At 37.3% G+C, this 18572-nt stretch overlaps 1 protein-coding gene across 2 annotated transcripts in view; it reads left to right on the forward strand.

The window, feature by feature from the left end:
• The window catches only part of ITGA1 (integrin subunit alpha 1), a 71769-nt gene that overhangs the window by 45750 nt on the left and 7447 nt on the right, over nucleotides 1–18572 (forward strand). The window contains exons 11-27 of one of the 2 annotated variants that reach the window (XR_003539845.2): nucleotides 586–730; nucleotides 1869–2011; nucleotides 3597–3740; nucleotides 5139–5393; nucleotides 5820–5950; nucleotides 7862–8025; nucleotides 8215–8351; nucleotides 9278–9388; nucleotides 9902–9987; nucleotides 10191–10326; nucleotides 11291–11371; nucleotides 12683–12759; nucleotides 13430–13519; nucleotides 14533–14635; nucleotides 16448–16561; nucleotides 16995–17053; nucleotides 18128–18155. Coding sequence is in view for 1 of the 2 variants with exons in the window: in XM_027716339.2 (XP_027572140.2) it covers nucleotides 586–730; nucleotides 1869–2011; nucleotides 3597–3740; nucleotides 5139–5393; nucleotides 5820–5950; nucleotides 7862–8025; nucleotides 8215–8351; nucleotides 9278–9388; nucleotides 9902–9987; nucleotides 10191–10326; nucleotides 11291–11371; nucleotides 12683–12759; nucleotides 13430–13519; nucleotides 14533–14635; nucleotides 16448–16561; nucleotides 18128–18232 (2022 nt within the window). In the remaining variant the exon portion in view is untranslated. Of the gene's footprint in view, nucleotides 1–585; nucleotides 731–1868; nucleotides 2012–3596; nucleotides 3741–5138; nucleotides 5394–5819; nucleotides 5951–7861; nucleotides 8026–8214; nucleotides 8352–9277; nucleotides 9389–9901; nucleotides 9988–10190; nucleotides 10327–11290; nucleotides 11372–12682; nucleotides 12760–13429; nucleotides 13520–14532; nucleotides 14636–16447; nucleotides 16562–16994; nucleotides 17054–18127; nucleotides 18233–18572 lie in introns of those variants that run through there. The other variant, XM_027716339.2, reaches the window with a different exon arrangement.

The following is an 18572-nucleotide window of genomic DNA, read 5'->3' on the forward strand; positions in this document are numbered from 1 at the left end:
TGACCAGACGGCTGGAGCATTTCTGCTATGAAGACAGGCTGAGAGAGATGGCGTTATTTAGCTTGGAGAAGAGAAGGCTCCAGAGAGAACTTAGAGCAGCCTTCTAGTACCTAAAGGAGGCTTATAAAAAAGAGGGAGAGTGACTTTTTACACAGGCAGATAGTGATAGGACAAGGGGGAATGGTTTTAAACTAAGAGGAGAGATTTAGATTAGATGTTAGGAAGAAATTCTTTAAATAGAGGGATGTAAGGCACTGGAACAGGTTGCCCAGAGAAGCTGTGGAAGCCCTGTCCCTGGAAGTGTTCAAGGCCAGGTTGAATGGGGCCCTGAACAACCTGATCTAGTGGGTGGCATCCCTGCCCATGGCAAGGGGGTTTGGAACTAGATGATCTTTAGGTCATTTCCAACCCAAGCCTTTCTATGATTCTATGATAGGGGCCATACTATAATAGGAAAAGCAAGGCTAAAGCAAGGCTAAATACGTAAGTATACAGGAAGCATTACTCAAACGTGAGCGTCCTGAACCATGAATATCTAAAGATGATTCACATAGACAGCAGGCTTTGTGTTTTTCTCTGCTTAAGGATTGGATCATGCTTGGAGCAGTTGGAGCATATGACTGGAATGGCACAGTGCTAATGGTGAAGGACAGTGGTATTTCAATGCCAACTAATGACACCTTTCGTGACAGGACTTCCGAGAGAAACGAACCACTTGCAGCCTATCTAGGTAAGAGAAATAGCCCACGTTACAACACTTTTCAACAAATGTTACAACACCTCTCTCAAAGCTCATTCAGAAAGAGTATCTTATAGAATATTATCGTATATTCTAGGAGCCTGGGAATGAGTCTACTGTATGATTTTCTTGTTCTTTTGAAAAAATAAATTTCTACTTCTACAATCACAAAATTAATCCAAACATAGACTTAAGTGTATCTAGACTTTCCCAAAAGAGACATTTAATCTGTTCAGAGAAGATTTCACAGATTCCTCTAGTATTCTTATCAAGTTTTTCTATGCCTTGATAGTTAAAAAGTCTTATACAATACTCAGTCTAAATATTTGCTTAAAATGAAGCTGTTTTCTGTCACTCAGTGGACAAGACCAAAGGACCAACATCATTTTTTATAATAATGTTTTGCATATTGGGAAGGCTACTATTATCCTCTCATCCTTTTCTACCAAAAAGCTTCAGTGGCCTTGCTCTCTCCTCTCAGTCTTACTTTCTACACCTCATTGTTCTGTTTGCTCTGTTACCTCATTTAAGCCACACTTTCATTGATGAAGAATCAACACAAGAATAATTTTTTTCCCAAAGTACACTGTCTTCTTTGCAGAATGCATTTTTATAACTCAAATTTGGTAAAGTCATTTTTAATTTAGATCCTATCCTACATAACGCTTGCAACTCTTCCACAGTTTTGATTCATCTGCACATTTTTTAAGTCTTCCTTCACCTTTAAATTGTTATTATTAAACAGAGCTAGGTTCAAAATGCCAGTAGAATCACTTTTGAAACACTCTATTAGTTCAACAGTGAGCTGGTGACAACAGTTCTTTGAAAGTAGCTTTTCAACCAGCTATTCATTTCATCACCACCATCATATAGTTACACTGTGTGAGAATGGCCAAGTGAACATGGCTCACCAGCCTGTGAACAGGTTTAGTAACACAGTGGTGCTCATGATTCTGAGACTGTAAGCAAATACACATTGAGCTCTTTTAATTAACTCTGCTATTTTTCTCTAGCATAAGTAGGGCTAAACATCTAGTTGTAGAATAAGCCTTAAAAATGCTCTGAATCACAGCATGTATTTCTGATGCATTCTTTGTGTACAGCATCTTGACTTCTTTCTGCTTCCTAGGATATACTGTGAATTCAGCACTGACACCTGGAGGTGTACTGTACATAGCAGGACAGCCTCGATACAATCACACTGGCCAAGTTATCATTTATAAGATGGAAGGAAAAGAGGTGCAAGTAATTCAGAGATTAAATGGAGAACAAGTGAGTATGCATTTGTGATTAACATACAAGAGGAATAAGGCAGGAGAAATAAAAATAAGCATTTCAAATGAGAACTCATTAGCAGAGCTCATGAAACTGGGATTTGTAAGCAAGATCAGAAGAAAAAGTTAGGCAGATCCTCTAGTATAATTTGCAATGGAAAGTGGACTCTACAGGACTCAGAGATTCTTGGTAGTTTTCTCTTTGAGGGTTAAACCCACACCAGTGTCAAAGTGCTTGTTACCATCTTTGTACATGCAATTTTCTCTGTCTGATGAGTAGAAGGGCATGTCACTGGCAGGAAACAAGCTGTGACAAGCAGGGTTCTGTGCAAGAGCATCAGCTGGAATAGAATGAAATATTGAACAGTTGCTTGTTATACTGAGTAGGAGCTCACTGAGAGCTGTTGCTGCAGGAAGAAGAAACAAGTAATTGCATAATTAAATATGGTACTATTACGAAAATATTATGCTTATGAGGATTGAAAGACCTGCCTGCTCAGGTGTCCCCAGGCTGAAGTACTAGCTTCTCTCAGAAGCATTCAAATTACCCAATTTTCACCTATAGCTGATGCCTGCAACTCAGATAATCAGTCAATCATTTTAGAGTTAATGAACTCAAATAGGTATTAGAAAACTGGACCTGTTCAGCCTCAAGAAGAGATGACTGAAAGGGGACCTCATCAATGTCTATAAGTATCTGAAGGGCGGAAGCCAAGAGGGTCGAGCCAAGCTCTTCTCACTGGTGCTGAGCAATAGGACAAGAGGCAATGGACAGAAACTGATGCACAGAAAGTTCCATCTGAACATGAGGAAGAACTTCTTTACTGTGCAGGTGACCACACACTGCAACAGTTTGCCCGGAGAGAGTGTGGAGTCTCCCTCAGTGGAGATATTCAAGAACTGTGCTCTGGGGTGGCCCTGCTTGAGCAGGAAGGTTGGACGAGATGACCCACTGTCATTCCTTCCAACCTGACCCTTTCTGTGATTCTGTGATTTTTAAGGTTTGATGGATCTGGACTACTTGAAGCATCTCTGTGAGATGAGATATATCTTGCACTAGAAGAGACTATGTTAAGTGTAAAGGAAATGCAGGGTGTCTGGCTTAGCTGTGAAGTGAATGTAATCAGATAAATCCTACAGCTTGTACTAAGTCTATGAACATATCCAGCTCTTTGTGTAGACTTTTTACCTCTCCATTTACTGGAAAATTGACAATTTTGAATGCTGTTTGCACTGAGTTGTCTCAGAGCTTCTGTTGCAGCCTTTTTGCTTCTTTTTTGAAGAGAAAATTAGCTTCTATTCAAATGCTGTCTTAAGACACCCTACTCCCCAAAGCAAGTTTGAAACTCAAAAGAGTTGCAAGTTGAATGAACCACTCTTAAACAAAAATATCAGATAGCAAACACTAAAACTGAACACAAGCTTCAGAGGCAAACCAACCAAGAAAATCTCCTAGGTGGCAAAGAACATTTCTGCCTAATGGTTAACATTTGGCATTGTTGTAAACAAGCCATAATAAATAGGTCTCTGAAAAAGAAATGTTGCATGACTTTGCTGTCTCTGATGTATATGTTTTCCTACAGATTGGGTCATACTTTGGGGGTGTTATTACCACAGTTGACATCGATAGGGACTCATTTACAGACCTTCTTCTTGTTGGAGCTCCTATGTATATGGGAACTGAGAAAGAGGAGCAAGGGAAGGTATATGTTTACAGTCTGAACAAGGTAAGAACGATGTTTATTGATCAGGAATAGAACATGCTCTTTACTGTCTTCATATCCTTATTTTAAAGAAAGATGATAATTTGAACTGGGGAAGATGACCTGTTGAAAACAGAGAAACACAATTTTGACAATTAAGCTTATAATGCAACTAATTTTAAAACTTTATTCTCAAACTCTTTCTAACAGACTGTATTATGTATATATCCTATAAGCATATATCCTATAAGCCGCAATATGGCATACATGCAAATTTATAGGATTAATTTTCTATCACATTTTCTTTTTGCTTTCATAGATTAGGAAACAGTAAGGCTCATCCATCCTAAAAGTGTGATTTCCAGTCTCCTTGCGACTTGCTTAGCAACCTAGAGCTAAACACCATACATTCAACAGCTTTTAAACATGTCCCACTAGACTGAGGATTATAGCAGCCACACCTCAGTTTCTTAATTTGATAAGTTTCTCCTTCCAATGTCTATGCATACTTTTTCTTCTTTTTTTTTCTTCTTTTAGTCCAGCACCATTGTGTATTGTTATAACAATTATCAAAATATGTCTTAGCAATGATGGTCTCCTAAAATACTGTTTCAAGAAAGGGACCTGGAGATACTGGATATATTTGACAAGTAATTCTTCCAATTTCTACATTCGTGTCACTAACAACAGATTGCTGGTGAATAGAGTTGGTGAGAAAACAAAAATTCCATGTCCTCCAGCAATTTGGGGTTTGAAATTTGTCTTTCCTGTGCTTCCTTTTATTTTCTCCAAAGAAAGGAAATACAGCAACTGCTTGCCACTGCTAATCTCTAACATGGAACACATGTGACCAACCTCTTGGAAAGATTGGTTAAATACCATAGTGACTGTGTGTTTTTGGTCTAGGATGCACTCTGGATCAGATCATGTATGTTAGGCCATGGTGAATGTCTGTACTGAGGGCAAAATTCAGTCTAAGTAGAAGAAATGCTATCTTTTATTCTGGAATAACAGTATTGCCATCTGTGTTTCATCAGAAACTTGGCTAACTTCTCAGATTAAGAGAATGCCTTTAGAAAAACTCTTTACACTATCTAAAGAATGAAGTGGTTTACTTACAATAACATCCAAAAGTTGTTATGATACTATGCTTTCCTGTGAAACTCTAACTTCAAGAAGTATGCAGAAGCCTCTAGATACAGAAAGAGGGGAAGCAAGAATGTCTTTCCCACTCGCTGCTCATAAAGAGCATTTGAATTATAGTTATAGAATCACAATTTCTACAGTGCAATCAATCACTAGGAATAGAATGTAATTGTTTTGTTTAATTCATCTGTTTGTCTTCTGGACAGGAGCTCTTATAAGTCTGCATTGCTAAAACAATGATGGAAATTCACAAACTGCAAATCTGTTCTTTCACAGACAAATTTTGAATATCAGATGAGTCTCGAGCCTATAAAGCAGACATGCTGTTCACCGTTAAAACAGGACACCTGCAAGGTTCTTAAGAATGAGCCTTGTGGTGCCCGCTTCGGGACTGCAATTGCTGCAGTGAAGGATCTCAATCTTGACGGATATAATGACATTGTAGTAGGTTCTCCCTTAGAGGATGACCATCGGGGAGCTGTTTATATTTATCATGGCCGTGGCAAAGCAATCAGTAAAAAATATTCACAGGTATGAAACAAAACTTTGGAGATTGCCAGCCTCTCTAATGTATATAATGTATATAACCCTGTCTTCCCAACTTAGTATCAAACTGTGACTTGACCAGTTGTAACAGCTTCTTTTTTAAAATTGCTCTGTACTTTTGAACTCATACTGATTTAATTGAATCTGGCTCTTAATGGTGTTAGAAAATATATTTGCTTGTTTCTGTTAGAAACATTCTAATGTGATCTGTACAGCCAAAAAGTACATGTTTTGCAATCTGAAAATTTATAGTGTGTTCATCACCATGGTCACTGTTTTAGGAGTATTGTAATGAAAATTTAATATACTTAAAAGCATCTAAACCCCATCTCACTGCCATCAAATGCATCTTGACTGCTCTTATAAAACCCTCCAATGTGCACTGCATTAACCTTTTTACGCATTTCACAGCGTATTGCATCAGGTGGAGATGGGGAAAAAGTGAAATTTTTTGGCCAGTCTGTGCATGGAGAAATGGATTTAAACGACGACGGGCTGATTGATGTTACCATCGGAGGCCTTGGTGGGGCCGCCCTCTTCTGGTATGGAGACTCACAGCAACTGTCAGGACATAAACTTTTGCTTTTTGGTACCAATGTAACTTGCATGTGTGACTGGTTTCATCAGGATACTGGTTTCGTCTCGTGCTTTGACACTGACTGTGAATCTTCATCTTTTTATGTCTCTCTGGAGGAACGAGCATAAAACAATGTATACAGTTATAAATAAAGGAATGTTATAGAAACCTTGTTAGCCTAGTATGAAGAACTTATCCTCCTAGACTATCTTCAAAATAGAAACTAATTCTAATTGTGGCACTATGTAAAATAGAAACAACCCCTAATTGTTCTTTTTTTCACAGTATATTGCATATTATCTTATTAACAGTATCAAGAACAGGTTCAAATGTAAAGGGGTCACTAAGAAAACTGATTTTATTTCCTAATGTGAAAACTCCTGTTTGACTTCCCACAGAAAATCTGAAAAATTTAACTAAGTTTTCTGGTTAACAGTGAATTCATTTTCTTTATATGAGAGTATGATTCAGATGTCATAATGAGCAATACAATATTTGAGAGATACGAGAAATAAACAATATGATATGAAACACCTCATTTCTAAAGCACAACTAAAACTATTTCTGTCCCTGTTATGGAACTTGCTAACCCACTGCTAATCCTTGCCTTCGCTGTCCTGCTGTTTCACCTGACTGACCTGCTAGGTGGTCAAAGTTTGTCAAGGCTTGCTACTATCCTCAAGCTCCCAGCTCCTCACCTTCACCTGGTAGTTTCTTTCTAAAAGTTCCATGTGTGCACAAAGTGTCATGCCCTTTCACTGCATTAGTTAGATTACAAATCTGAAGAAAGTTATTTTGCCAGCTAATTTTTTTGCTGGTTTAGTACACTGACGTAATGCATCTCATGGCCAAAAGGGAACTCAATCAGAGCAAAGGATGAGACAGGAATGCATTGAAGGGGTTAAAAAGAGTTAAAGTGAAACAAATTAGGGGTGAATCTCAGCCTGTTTATCTACTCAGAACCTAAGAGATGGCACACTTCCCTCCAGCTTATGTATAATATTATGTTCATCCGTGGATACTCTTGACGATGAGTCTGGGCCTTCAGTCTCATAAAATGGGACTGGCTCTACAGAATTGCTTAAATGCTTTTGGAAATATTTCACCTGGTATCTGTTCTGAAACAAGTACACCAGTGTGGAGAAACCCTGTGACTGTTTCCTCTGTAATTTCTTTTTCACTGGTATTATGTATAGAATATGTAGTTAATTACTTCTCTAGACCCATTTCTCTAGACTCACGTTGCTCTTGTCCCCAGTTCTTCAGGGGTTTTCCCTCCTGATTGATTTTAAAAGTTGAGCTTTTTAGGTTTTGGCTGCTGAAGATATTTCTTTCCCTCCTCGTTGTGTTCCTCACTTTTTTGTTTCTGTATGATGAGTTCTCTCTGTAATGGCAGTTCGCAGGTGTGTAATAGTCTGCATAAATGGAGAAAGGCAAATGCAGAACGAAAATGTGCCAGAGAAGTGCATTGCAACTACCAGGTGCTTTCACAGCATCACACAGCCAGGACAGAAGACATGAAATAAAACATGGCCCCTTAACTGACACAACATGGCCAGTGCTGTGCCTGCAACTGCACTGCAGCATGGTACCACCGCCATGTGCCACAGGAATCCCATTTCAGTTGTGGATTTTGCACTTCTGTTATTTTCCAAAGAACGTTAAGGGGTTTTTTTTCCTTTTAGCTAGACGTGTTTTGACAGTTGAACTCGATGATCTTAAAAGTCTTTTCAAACTTAAACAATTCTATGATTCTGCAGTTCTGTACCTGTATTTGAATGTTGAAGATTGAAATTTGCAGACTTTGTGAGTTGATTCTTAAATTTAAAAAAGTTGCTGCTGTTATTTCCAAGGACTTTCTTTGTGTTTTTTTAAGGTCTCGTGATGTGGCTGAAGTAAATGTTTCCATGCAATTCACACCTAAAAGTATCAATATCCAACAACAAAATTGCCAGATAAATAAAAGAAAAACAATATGTATAAATGCCACAATTTGTTTTAAGACCAGACTAAAGTCAAAAGAAGATATATTTGAATCCAGTAAGTAGATAAGCGCTAAGCTATAGAATATCTAAATTATAAAACTGCTACGCTTGAATCCATTTAATAATTAAAAAATGGAATGTAATTTTCTAAATTCACTATTCAAAGTGCATCTAAGATATTTTGAGAAAAAAGAATGTGTAGAGGCAAAGTGGTTCCTAATATTGATCTCAACTTTCTTTGCAGGTATGCAGTATTGGATTACTCTTGACTCACAAAGACAAATATCTCGAAGCTTGTTCACAGAAAGCCATGAGAGGAAAATGCAAAAAAATATAACTATCAAAGGGTCAGAATGTACTAAACATAACTTCTACATGTTGGCAAGTAAATCATTTAAAGTATTTTTCTCATGTTGACACCATAACCCAAATATGCATTCCATTAACTGTAAATTGGACAACAAAATCAGTGTATGGAATTAATCTTAGGAAGTGTTATAAAATTTGTTTAACACTTAGATTTATTTATTTATACATGTATAAACTATTTACTTATATGTACAGTCTCTTTACCTATGGCTCTATTTGTGTCTGTCTTAAGAACGAACATACCACAGTTGGTGGAACCAGCCAGCTATCGTGGTTAGTAGTTTAGGTGCACTCAAAACTCAGCAGGTGCATGTGAGCTAGAGTTCACATATTGGTGCATTTCCTCCTACTAAAACATAGTAAAAAAACTTGCAAATTAGGTTTGGGCACAGAGAATACTTATTCACTGCAAAACAGAAATGTATGAAATTGCCCAGAATATACCTAAGGAGCAGAGTGAATGGAGTTGCATGTTATAAGCTACCCACAATTAAAATGTTTAGTGGCTTCACAGTTGTATCATAATTCAATACTAATGATAAATGATGCCCAGAATTTTCTTCTCCCAATACCAGGCCTAAGTTAGATTTCACACAAGGTAATACTGTTGCTGCTCATCTTACAGATCCTTTGAGCACACTAAAGAGGAAAGTCTATGAGTTGACAGTTCTGAGATATTCTTAAATAAAACTGTGTTGGACATGCTCAGACTATATGATGTTTTTTATAATAAGACACACAAAACATTAGTAGATGTTTGTAAGGATTGGCACTTTAGATGTTTATCAATTGCAAGCACTCAGATGCTTCTCCAGCAAGGATGGCAACAACATGACTGAAAAATATATTACCTCAGCATTGTTTGGGGTTTTTTTTTAACCTCCTTAGATACTAAACTGAATGTCCATAACATCAGTTTTGTTTTCTTTATGTTCTAGGATAAGCCTGACTTTCAGGACTCTGTAAAGGTTTTGCTGGAGTTCAATTTTTCTGATCCAGAGAGTGGACCTGTTCTTGATAGCAACCTGCCAAATTCAATATCTGAATACGTAAGTTAGTAAGATTCTGTATCAATAACCAAAGTATTTAAGGTAGAAACTGTAGCCCACACAAGAGCCAAAACTGTTGTCCACAAATTGGCTAAAGAGGGTGGGTCATTGAGCCTATCTAGGATATGTTTCCGCTAAATGAGTATTCAGGAATAAAAAGCATGATTCAATTTGCTTGCAAACCAGGCTGGGGTTTTAAAGCTGTCCATAGTTAATTGAAGACAGAAGAGAGCATGGGAATATTAGCCATTTATTTCAGTGGTGTTTGGCATAATTCATACTTCTACTAATGCTTCTTTTCAGAATCTAGGTAAATCTCTTGGAAGGGAATGATTAGAAAGCTTATGTTTCACCACATTTTACAGGATACTGGCATGTTTAACTGATTAATATTAGAACAGACTTTTCTGATTATCAAACAGAAGACCTTATATAAAATTAGATAATGCATTAAAATGCAAGTATTTAACAAGAATTGCAATAAAATTAAGAGTAAACATGCTATTTTTGCAGATTCCTTTCACAAAAGATTGTGGAGCCAAGAATAAATGCATTTCAGATCTTGTTCTTAATGTAAAAGCAAGCATAGCAGGAGACAGGTAACTACACTGGGTTTATTGTATCACTTGATATCTGTATAAAGTTTCTATGTCAATTATAAATTCTGTGGTCTAGTAAAATAATGCCGTGGCATCCTTTCCAAGTCAGAAACAAGATAGTCTGGACACTGGAAGAAGTTCCTCTTTATGTTAAACACAGATTCAACAGTTAAGATGTCCAACATTCTTACTTTATTTTACAGCTCTTCTCCATTCATTGTAAAGTCACGGAATGATAAGTTCATGATCCAGCTCTCTGTGAAGAACAAAAAAGACAGTGCCTATAATACCAGAGTTTTGGTTCAGTATTCTCCAAATATTATTTTTGCTGGCATTGAGGTAGGATTTTTTTCACATTATGAAATTTATCACAACCTATATTTCTAGAGAGGTCTGAGGAAGCTTTTTTATTAAACCTGAATTTGACTGCTCTGGCATCATCTCAGTTGGTTTGAAGGGCTCTTGTCCTGGCTTATCACTCTAAAAGAGTATTTATTTTTACCTGAGCAGGCTTTTGCCTAGCCTCATCCATTAACTACAGACACAAGTTTCACAATGACACTTGGACAAAGTGCCTGCCTCTTAGAGGAATGTCAGCACCATGAATCATTTGTAGATCTACAGAGCCAGAAATGCCTTGTTATTTGTAATAGAACCCCTGAGTCCCCAGAATTCTCCTTTTGCATGTGTATAGGAAAAGCAATGTCTTCATAGGACAGAATAGATCCGTGCCTGCATCGTCTCTGTATCAGACAGCATTTCTGAAGGGGCTGTTTTTCTGCCTGCCTCAGCAGATTTGCTACAAATTCACCTCAGTTCAGGTGAGAAATATTAGGAGAAGTCCTAATCAATAGTCAACAGTCCTGATGCTGCATATTAGGAGAAGTCAGGGATCCACTGCACTATTGCTGACCTTGTGGCAATAATTGATGGAGTATGAAAGTCACTTTCATTGCTATGTTAGGAACATATTTAAAAAATTGCATGTTAAAACTGTGCAATTATAGATATGTTGATGTGCTAGACCCCTTAACTAATTTCCATGATGTCCAGTAGGCATGTAATTCCAAGTGTTCCAAACACCATCGCTGGAAAGGAATAATGGCTAGTAATTGATGTAGATGTCCATAGGTGGCAATTATTTTGCAGAATTTGTGTCTCCCTATTTTTCTTCTAGTTCAATCAAGTCTTTGACTCTTACAATATTCTGACAATGAAAAGCAGCAGTGGTATATATATGTGCAGCAGGTCCTTGATGCTTAGTCAAAATTTAAAGTTTTCTTCACTTTCTTTTTCCCTGTAGGATATACAGAAAGATAGCTGTGAATCTAATCACAACATCACCTGTAAAGTGGGATATCCATTTCTAAAACCTGCAGAAGAGGTAAAAAGTCCCCCTGCACGGAAATTCTCCTTGCCCCATATTGTTCTAAAGCCAAGGCAGTCCCTAACACCTCTGAATTTCTTTTCTTTTGTGTACATCCCAAAAACTGTCCTTTCATGTTTCCCAAACTATCCTTGATGGTAGCTGCACTGAGCCAAATGGGAAAACATCAGATATTCAGTACCTGGGCAGTCAGCTGTGGTATGTAAGGAGGTAACAGGTGTGTATTGCCATCCTTGACACTGTCAGAAAACAAGTGACGCACCTGGCCAGAAGTGTCTGTGTCTAGGTGTATAGAGTATTTGTTAGGATATACTGATATGACACAGAGGCTCTCTGCAGCCTGGAACCTATAACTTTAGTTATTTTGTATATAAAATTTAGTCTGTTGAAGAGACAGTAAGTTTGTATATGGAAATACTAACCTGGATCTGCAAAGTCAGACATCAAGATTTCACCTCTGCTCAGTGAGGAATGAGAGACCTTTCCAGCAAGTAGTCTACTCAAAATCAAACTCCACCTTGAACACCACCACTGATGTCTGTATCTCCTGTTGGAATAGAAAGGGAGCTTTAGCTAAACTAAGCCTTTGAAAAACCGTACTTACATAGTTCTGATATTGAATTGGTAAAAATCAATTTGCATGCAAAAAAGACTGTTTTTCCTGGCAGTTTCTTCTTTGTTCCTCTGTCATGCAGAGGGAGAATCATGAAATATGTCTTCTTACATTGCCCCCACACACATGCATTCCAGCTTGTGTCTTGGACTTGTAGAGATTAAGTCATCTGTTACCTTCTTGCAGCCAAATAAGCATACTATCCAATGCCTGTGCCCACGACGTTCCATTCCCAGCTTTGCGGGATTTTTCATATTTTCCTTTCATGCTTCAATTCTTAGTTTGCCTGTAGCTACAGAGCCCTAAATTTAGAAATTTCACCATCTACTTTGCATCAAAAATCAAGTAATCTCTGACTCACTAATAAGCATTCCTAATCCATTCCTTTTTAAAGCCTCTTTTTTTTTTTAATATAAAGAAATATCTAAGACAGGTTTCTATTTTATTTCCCCGAGATTTCTCAGTTTTGAAAATTGAAAACAGTCTTCTCTTTAGCAAGTGATAACTGTTATATTTCCTTCTTGGTTGGGACAAATTCAAAATAGTGGATTCATTCATAGAAAACTGATAAAACATGACTAAGGATTCTATGGATAAAAGTAGCAAAAATTTGTACAATTTTCATTATATCAAGCCCTGTTAGTGTGTTGGTTTTTTTTTTCCTTTTAAAATACATAATATATTTCTCTACACAGATTTCCTTCAAAATATCATTTCAATTCAACGCATCATATCTCCTGGAAAATGCTACTATTCATGTATACGCAACAAGGTTAGTTGCAGTCTTTGCCTTCTGATCTTTTTTTTCATAGAAAGCTCTACAGTTTTGTGTTTTGTAGTAAAACACAGATGACTTCTAAACTCAGAAGTGGTAAGCCATCTATAGAGCTGGCACGCTTACAGATGTATTCAGTTCAGCAGTGGATTGAGTGGACTAAATAAATAGCTGTTAGCCTCTACAACCTGAGAGTCACAAATGAGTCATAATTTCTGGTACTTTTACCTTCAGCAAAGGTTTATTCTCCTACAAAATTACGGCATACTTTAGCATGAATCACAGTTAACAAAAAGCTCTGGCCTTCAAAGAGTAAGAGCATTGCTGTAGTCTCTGATAAAATAAAGGAATGCACTTGCCCTCAGTGTTTATTGTCCCTACAAAACCCAGGGATGGTGTGGCCCTTAATTCCCATTTTCATTCAGTCAGCTGCAGTCTGTAATTTTAACAAAGATGCTTTTATGAGCTGGAGCTGGTGCAGGACTTATCAGTTATTGGAAGTAGTATTTTGAATTTATTTTTAGGAGACAGGAATTAACTGGAAATGAGTAGTATGCTTTTGTATCAGAGCTGTAGGTATTTCAGTTTCTTAAGATCCTTTTCCACCCAGCAGTTGTGCTGCGTCTGCAACAGTCTGATCTGAGTGACATGTGTTGTTTTGTTTTAGTGACAGTGAAGAACCACCTGAGACGTTGAGTGATAACAGAGGACATGTTACAATTCCAGTAAAATATGAAGTAGGATTAATCTTTGTAAGGTATTCATGCTTCTCTGTACTTTATTTGTTCACACAGCAAATAGCAGGTGTTCAGAGAGAATATAGTGTTGTTTAGCTGTTGAACTGTGCTCAGTATTTACTGAAAACAGCTTCAAGGCTCATAAAAAGGAAGCACAGGCTTTAGTGAAAAGAGAAATTACAGGAAATATTGGAGCAGTTACTGCCCATATTTGGCTGTAATTAAGTATTATCTATTTAAATTTGGTCTGCAGTTTGTAAGTAAAACAGCAGGTTTTGTTCCTGTACTTTGCCATATTAATTCAAAGTGTTTCAGGTACATCAGCTTCCTGATGGCCATGGCTTTATATCACTATAATATTTTGTGGTGTGGTGTTAGATTTCCATCTTCAAAAATTATTCTTAATTTTAGGTTCTTAGAGTTTGTTTTTATAAGTTCAGACCTAAACTTTAGTGCAGGTCTTGTAGTACGCTTTATTTTCAGAAATAGCTAGAATGCAGTTAAATTCCATATCTGAAAAGCTTTATGAATACTATTAGTAAACTACATTGCATGGTTTGCAGGTGTAAATAATTAAGCCAAATTCATTTTGGATGCATTTCATGGTTCAAATCCAGTCTTTGTTTGTCCCACAGGTAATCAGGTTGGATTTAGAACATACTGGTTTTGTTCTGGTTTTGCTTGATTCTGTCTTTTATAGGAGGCTGCCTGTCTCACGTGGCAATACCCAGGATAAGAGACTGCATGACTAGAATAAGAAAAGCAAAATCAGACTCTGATGGATTATTTTTTGGAATAATATTTGCTCATTTTGTAGTTTTATCTGAACAAAATGTTCTAAATGTATGTAATAAAAAGTGAGGCCTACTCAGAAAACAGAACAGCTGAACTTCAGTGGAAGTAGCAGTGCACTCTTAATTGCAAGACTAGTCCTGAAATTCATTAAATAATGAAAAGGCTTATGTTATTAACTGATAGATTTTTATGAAGTTTTTGTGCTTACTGGGGTTTTTGTGTGTTTTTTAACCCACAGCATTTTCAAAGAGCACCATGTTATAATTGGGGCAAATGATACCATCCCTACCGCTATTAACACAACAGAACAGATCGGGGATGAAGTTACTTTACATTATAGGGTAAGAAATGATTAAAAATGTAGGATACAGGTACTAGCGTAATCTTCTTCTTTTTTTTTATTTTTGTCTTGAATTGCTTAATGTGATAGCCTATTACTAAAATAGCAGGTATGCAAACTGTTAAACCTTCTCCACTCATATTTTGTGTTTTACACTTTTTTTTTCCCTTCCTTTGGAATAATGTGAGTCAGAGAGTCTGAGAGTGGTCCATCTCCTGCAGTGTAGTTCTGGTGGGTTTTAGAGCTGCTATCCTCAGCTGGGGAAAGAGCGTGTCCTGGTAAATGAGAATTTGGCCTATGCCCATTGCAGTTCAGAACGACTATTTCCAAAATTGAGTCAAATTTGTAAAAGGCAAATGCCATGCTCCAAGAATGTGGTCTTCCTAATGGAATGAATACTGCAAAGTATCTTGTGAGATCCCTGCTGGACTGCTACATCCAGACTCCCAAAATACAAAGGACATGGATCTGCTAAGATGGGTCCGGAGGAGGGCCATAAAGATGATCAGAGGGCTGCAGCACCACTCCTACAAGGACAGTCTGGAGCAGTTGGGGCTGTTCAGCCTGAAGAAGGCTACAGACAGATCTCATTATGGCTTTCCAGTACCTAAAGGGGGCCTACAAGAAAGCCAGAGAGGGACTTTTCATGAGGGTATGTAGTGATAGGAAAGGGGGAATGGCTAAACTGAAAGAGAGCAGGTTTAGATTGGATATCAGGAAGATATCTGGTGGTGAGGCACTGGAGAAGTTGTGGATGCCCCATCCCTGCAAGTGTTCAAGGCCAGGTTGGACAAGGCTTTGAGCAAGCTGTTCTAGCGGAAGGAAGGTGTCCCTGCCTATGGCAAGGGGAGTTGGAACTAGATGATCTTTAAGATCTCTTCTAACCCAAACCAGTCCATGATTCAATGAATCTGTGACTAAAAGCGCAGCCTAAATTTGCTGCAGGACTAAATTCACTTATCTTGAGAGCATCCTTGTTTCCCAGTGTCAAAATCCAAAACTGAGCAAGGGTCCCATACAAAAAGCATAAAAATCTAGGAATCAATTTCTATCTGTAAAAAATGAGCCATGGGGAAATTCTTGCTCTCACTAAATAGCAAAGGCAAAGCGTTTTTTTTCTTGTTTTTTAGCCCACCTACAGTCTTTTACTCAGTTACATTTTTAAGTATAAAACCTTAAATCCATTTATGTCAAAGCTTTTGTGGACAAATGGGCAAATGAGTAGCCAGAAGAAAAAAGGGTAAAAGATTCTTAAGCATTTATTAAGTTTGCCACTTCAGAGACAAGATCACTAATTCCCCTGCCAGCAATTCCACTTAGGTATTTCTCCATCCTCAACCGCAGCAAGCCTTTCCAGAAAGAGTCTCAGAGAAAAGAGGAGAGAGGAGCAGGTGATTGGAAGGGCAATTACCTAAGCATATCTGAGGAGGAACCAGTAGAAGCCACCACTGATACAGTGGCTTCTCTCCTATGTTAAAGTATTTGGGTGTTTATTATATATTGAAATGAAAGACATTTTATGATCTTCCCGGATGATAAGAAGATACAGTAAGCAAGACAACAAGAAGGAATTTATGTCAAAATGGCCTCTTTCATCCTGTTAATTTGATTTTCTTCAACAGAGCATTGTATTACCAAAGACTACAAAAGAATATGTCTGCTAATTCACAAGAAGCTGTTCTTGGAAAAGTAACTGACTGTGGAAATGTAAAAATAAAAAGAAAAAATAAAAATACAGGAAAGGAAAAAACTCACAATCAAAAACTAACAAAATAAGAAAAGAACTAATAAAAACATTTTTCTTTTTTCATAGATTGAAAAAGGTGAACATTTTCCAATGCCAAACCTCACACTGCAGATCTTTTATCCCAACGTAACAGCAGCCAAGAACACTCTTCTATACCTTACTGCATTGTCACATACCCAAGTAAGCTATGAATTTGTACTTTTATGATAAATTTGAATTCAAAATTTATGCTGTAAGAAACTGCAAAATGTAAACATTTGAGATGCCTTGCGACAAGGTAGATATATTGCTTTCAGTCTAAATAACAAGATGCTGGTGTTTTAAGAGTACGTACAGATGTGCATAAGAAGACAGAGGGACAAATTTTCTCAAAAGAAAACATGCAGATTTAAAATTGTATTGAACAATAACTGGACTATAACAAGGCTAATTTGTTATATTGCCAAGTGCTGAGATGTCCTGACTGAGATATGAGCCTCCATATGGTTGTCTCCATTGTCAGCAGTGTGAATTGCAAATTCTCTAATCCTGCTGTACATCCAGACCTCAACGTTCTGTTCAGTTCTCTTCTTTCGGTTACTGAAATTAACCTTCCTGCATGTCTGCTCTCCAGCACTAGCAGTCCTCTGGCTTCTTCCTTCTCTGGGGCACTGAGACATCTTGAAGGGGATGGTAGGTCATATCTTTCAAATGCTCTTCACTGCAGCTCTCATTTGAGTTTTTCAATGTCACTCCTCCAGTGCAGCTGGAGATCACGCTCCAGTAAATTCCATGACTCTAGATCTGTAGATCTTAAAACTAGAGCTTTATCAGTAACTGGGTGGCTGAAGAACCCAAATATCACCAAGTGGTGACCTAAACCTCCTTTTTTTTTTTCCTTCTGCTCAGAGACACACAAAGTACACCTCCCTCCAAATATTTTACTTAGTTTTGAGATGCTGTCCAACTTAAAAAAACCCCTAAAATATAGAAACAAAAGTTCAAGGTTTACTTTAAAACAAAACAAAAACAAACAAGCAAACAAGTCATATTTAGAATACAAAAAAAATTGTATCTTTTCTTGTTTCCTGTCCTCCATTATTTTCACTCCTAGGCAATCACAGCATTTGACACAAATTTGGTTTTTTGTAGGGGCAAAATTCATCTCCTGCTAGCTACGCCCTAGTGACAGTAGTGTGCCAAGTGCACTGCAGGGGATTTGTAAACCTTTTCATGCTAGCAACATGAAAGTCAATGACCTGGCTGAAAAGAAATTAATTCCCCCACACTGAAAACACCAGAGAGTTTCCAAGCTGCCTGTGAATGAGTCACAGAGATCTACTCCCCCTCTCTGGACATCGCAGTAGAGGATTCTGCATCCTGCACTTAACCTGACTGTTTGCTTGCTACGGCAGAACCTCTTTGGATTCCCATGCTAAAGCTATTTAGCTCTTTTAATAATCAACTCTTGCTGTTTCTCATAGTGGTCATCTTGCAGGAAGCTCTTGTTTGCTTCTACAGATGTTTAAGTAGCTGCAGAGAGTTTATGTTGATTTATCTCATAAAAATTTCATTTGCTGTTTGAATACTTCAATACCTACACTATCTGAATTCCTTATTCTGCACTCTTGCAATATGCATTTAGTGGCTAGTAAACATTATCATTGTCATTAAATATAAAATATTATTAATTTTGGCTTGTTGTGAAAGCATTTTTTGTAATAGATTGCATATGTAGACAATAATTATTTGTATTTCTGCTAACAGAATGCCATCTGCCAAAGTAGTTACCCTGTAGATCCCTTAAAGATCAGCACTGGGAAACCATTTGTGTTGTCAAAAATAAAAGAACCTATGAAGGATACAATTATGGTAAGTCTAATTATAGGATATATATTCATCCCAGATATTAAACCGGATCTTAGAGCTGAATACTTCTGCAATACATGTATAAAAGCTGCTCTCAAACTGTATCCCTTGGAAACTCATTTTGTCTTAATAGCCTAAAAAGTCTTTTTTATGTAGACTAACTATTTGGCTACAAAACTGTATGTGGAATTGAATTTAGATGATTTGGGTTTTTTTAATTTAAAAAATATGTAAATAACAGTAACACATTTTACAACTGAATAAATCTTCATCATCTATGTTCCCGTTGTAATTAATAAATAGTAATATTTTAAATGCTTCTAATCACCCAATCAGCTTTTTT

This window comes from Pipra filicauda, unplaced genomic scaffold (assembly GCF_003945595.2).
Source record: "Pipra filicauda isolate LSUMZ 115617 unplaced genomic scaffold, ASM394559v2 scaffold81_size6448238_pilon, whole genome shotgun sequence".
NCBI classification, from domain to species: Eukaryota; Metazoa; Chordata; class Aves; order Passeriformes; family Pipridae; genus Pipra; species Pipra filicauda.